The sequence below is a fragment of the Austrofundulus limnaeus genome, unplaced genomic scaffold (genome assembly GCF_001266775.1).
Source record: "Austrofundulus limnaeus strain Quisiro unplaced genomic scaffold, Austrofundulus_limnaeus-1.0 Scaffold767, whole genome shotgun sequence".
NCBI lineage: Eukaryota > Metazoa > Chordata > Actinopteri > Cyprinodontiformes > Rivulidae > Austrofundulus > Austrofundulus limnaeus.
The window spans coordinates 70,457-72,965 of NW_013953169.1; the positions used below are offsets into that span (position 1 = coordinate 70,457).

The 2,509-nt window shown below is 38.2% G+C and overlaps 1 protein-coding gene across 1 annotated transcript in view; it reads left to right on the top strand.

The window, feature by feature from the left end:
- Positions 1–2,509, top strand: part of LOC106532431 (cytochrome P450 2F2) — a gene marked incomplete at its 5' end in the record, with an annotated part of 56,136 nt that overhangs the window by 21,510 nt on the left and 32,117 nt on the right. The window contains 2 exon segments of the mRNA XM_014028475.1: positions 190–328; positions 466–551. Of these exon segments, the coding sequence (XP_013883929.1) occupies positions 190–328; positions 466–551 (225 nt within the window).

The window sequence follows — 2,509 nt, forward strand, 5'->3', positions numbered from 1 at the left end:
ACTTTATATAAAGTGAATGAACTTAATGATTCCGCTAATAAACATCTAAAAGATTCCTAAATTATGCAGAAATATTTAAGTTTCAAATCACGTTTGGGACAAAAACCAAGAATTATCTAAAGCTACATTTGGTTGTTTAACCTTCTACAGTGTTTCAGTAAAATATGAAGAYGTTTCTTTATCTTTCAGAAAGGCAACGTTAGCTCTTCGTTTTCAGAGGATTTTCTGGTGATGTACTCTCTGGACTTTTACTTTGCTGGTACCGACACCACCTCCAACACCCTGCTGACTGCGTTTTTATACCTGATGAACTACCCACACGTACAGGGTACACCTGCATGTTCACATAAACACAGAACTGCTCCGACCGTCRTCTTTCCACCATKAATGTTAAAAKATCAAACTTTCCTGAGGAGGAACCACCTTGTTGGAGTAAAAACTTTATTTCATGTTTTTCCCCTTCAGAACGATGTCAGCAGGAGATTGACCTGGTGCTGGAGGGGAAGGATCGGGTCAGTTTTGAAGACAGACACAACATGCCTTACACTCAGGTACAATGATGTAAAAATACTTCAGATACWAACGTTAGACCAGTAGATTATACCACCGCATGTATGTGGTAATTTTATTTTATTGTCATAAAGACAATTTGATCAGCGTTAAATATATTAGAACAATTATAATACAATAAAAACTTATTAGTACCTACCTGGTACTGTTTATAGGTAAGTACGAGGCATGTACTGCATTATGGCTGCATTATGAGTGAATTGTTACTCTGTACTTACAAAGTACATACTAACGTTTATGTATCTCGTAWTTACTGGGCTGAGTACATACTGGGTATGCTACATGGCCTAGTACCTACATGGACTGGAATGTATCATGAACTGACTTACTTGATGCTTACAGGCTACACACTGGGTACCTGCCAGGTATGTATACTTACAGGGGCTGGATTGTACCATGAAGTTCAAGTTCAGTTTATTTATACAGCACCAAATCACAACGTACGTTGTCTCAGGGCACTGTACATGAAAAGAACAATCTAAAGAAGAAAGCAGCAGATTGTGTTGAATCACTTCATCACAGTCTCCCATCCTGAGCAAACGGTGGAGAGGAAAAACTCCCTGCTAATCAGGAAGAAACCTCCAGCAGAACCAGGCTCAGGACAGGAGACCATCTGCCTCGACCAGCTGGTTGAGGGGCAGGGAAGAGACAGACATGCACAAAAGAACTGGTCCAGGACTGGTCCAGGTGCACCTTCTTCTGGAAGAGACAAAGAAAAAACATGATAGAAATAAAAACAATAAACATGTAGAGAAGAGAGACTAAAGACAACAGCAGAATGAGGAAATGTGCTCAGTTTGTGCTCCAGCAGTCTAAGTCTATAGCAGCAGAAATGAAGAATAATTCAGGAAACCTAAGTCTAACTAAAGGATTTATGAAAAAGGAAAGTCTTCAGTCTAATCTTAAAAGTAGACAGAGTGTCAGCCTCACGGACAGAAACTGGAAGTTGGTTCCACAAGAGAGGAGCTTGATAACTGAAAGCTCTSCCTCCCATTCTACTTTTAGAAACTCCAGGAACCACAAAAAAACCTGCAGTCTGAGAGTGAAGAGCTCTGTTAGGAAAGTGTGGAACAATAAGATGTTTAGCTTGGTTGTTAAGAGCTTTTTATGTTAGGAGTAATATTTTAAATTCTATTCTGAATTTGACAGGGATCCAGTGGAGAGAAGCTAAAACTGGAGAAATATGATCTCTCCTTCCAACTCTCATTAAAACTCTAGCAGCAGCATTTTGGATTAACTGAAGACTTCTTAAAGAGGTTTTTGGATGTCCAGATAATAAAGAATTACAGTAATCCAGACTAGACGTGATAAATGCATGAATCAGTTTTTCTGCATCATTTTTGGACAGAATGTTTCTAATTTTAGTGATATTACACAGGTGGAAGAAGGTGGTCCTGGTAACATTTTTAATGTGGGGGTTAAAAGACATTTTACATTAGAACTGGAGGCCAGATTAATGCCATCCAGAGGAGSTGAAAGGCTACAAAGTTGATCCCTAAGATGTTCAGGTCCAAGAACCCTAACCTCTGTCTTATCTGAGTTTAGAAGCAGAAAGTTAAGAGTCATCCATGTTTTTATGTCTGTAAGACATGCTTGTAGTTTAAGTAACTGGTTGGATTCATCAGGTTTCGTAGATAAATATAACTGAGTATCATCAGCATAACAATGGAATTTTATCCCATGCTGTTTAATAACTTTACCTAATGGAAACATATATAGAGTAAAGAGGATTGGTCCAAGCACTGAACCCTGAGGAACTCCATGACTAATTCTGGTGTAAGAAGAAGATTCATTATTAACATTAACAAACTGAAATCTATCAGTTAAATAAGACTCAAACCATTTTAGAGTTGTTCCTTTAATCCCAATATCAAGTTCAAGTCTACGCAATAAAATATTGTGATCAATTGCATCAAATCCATCCATCCATCCATCCATC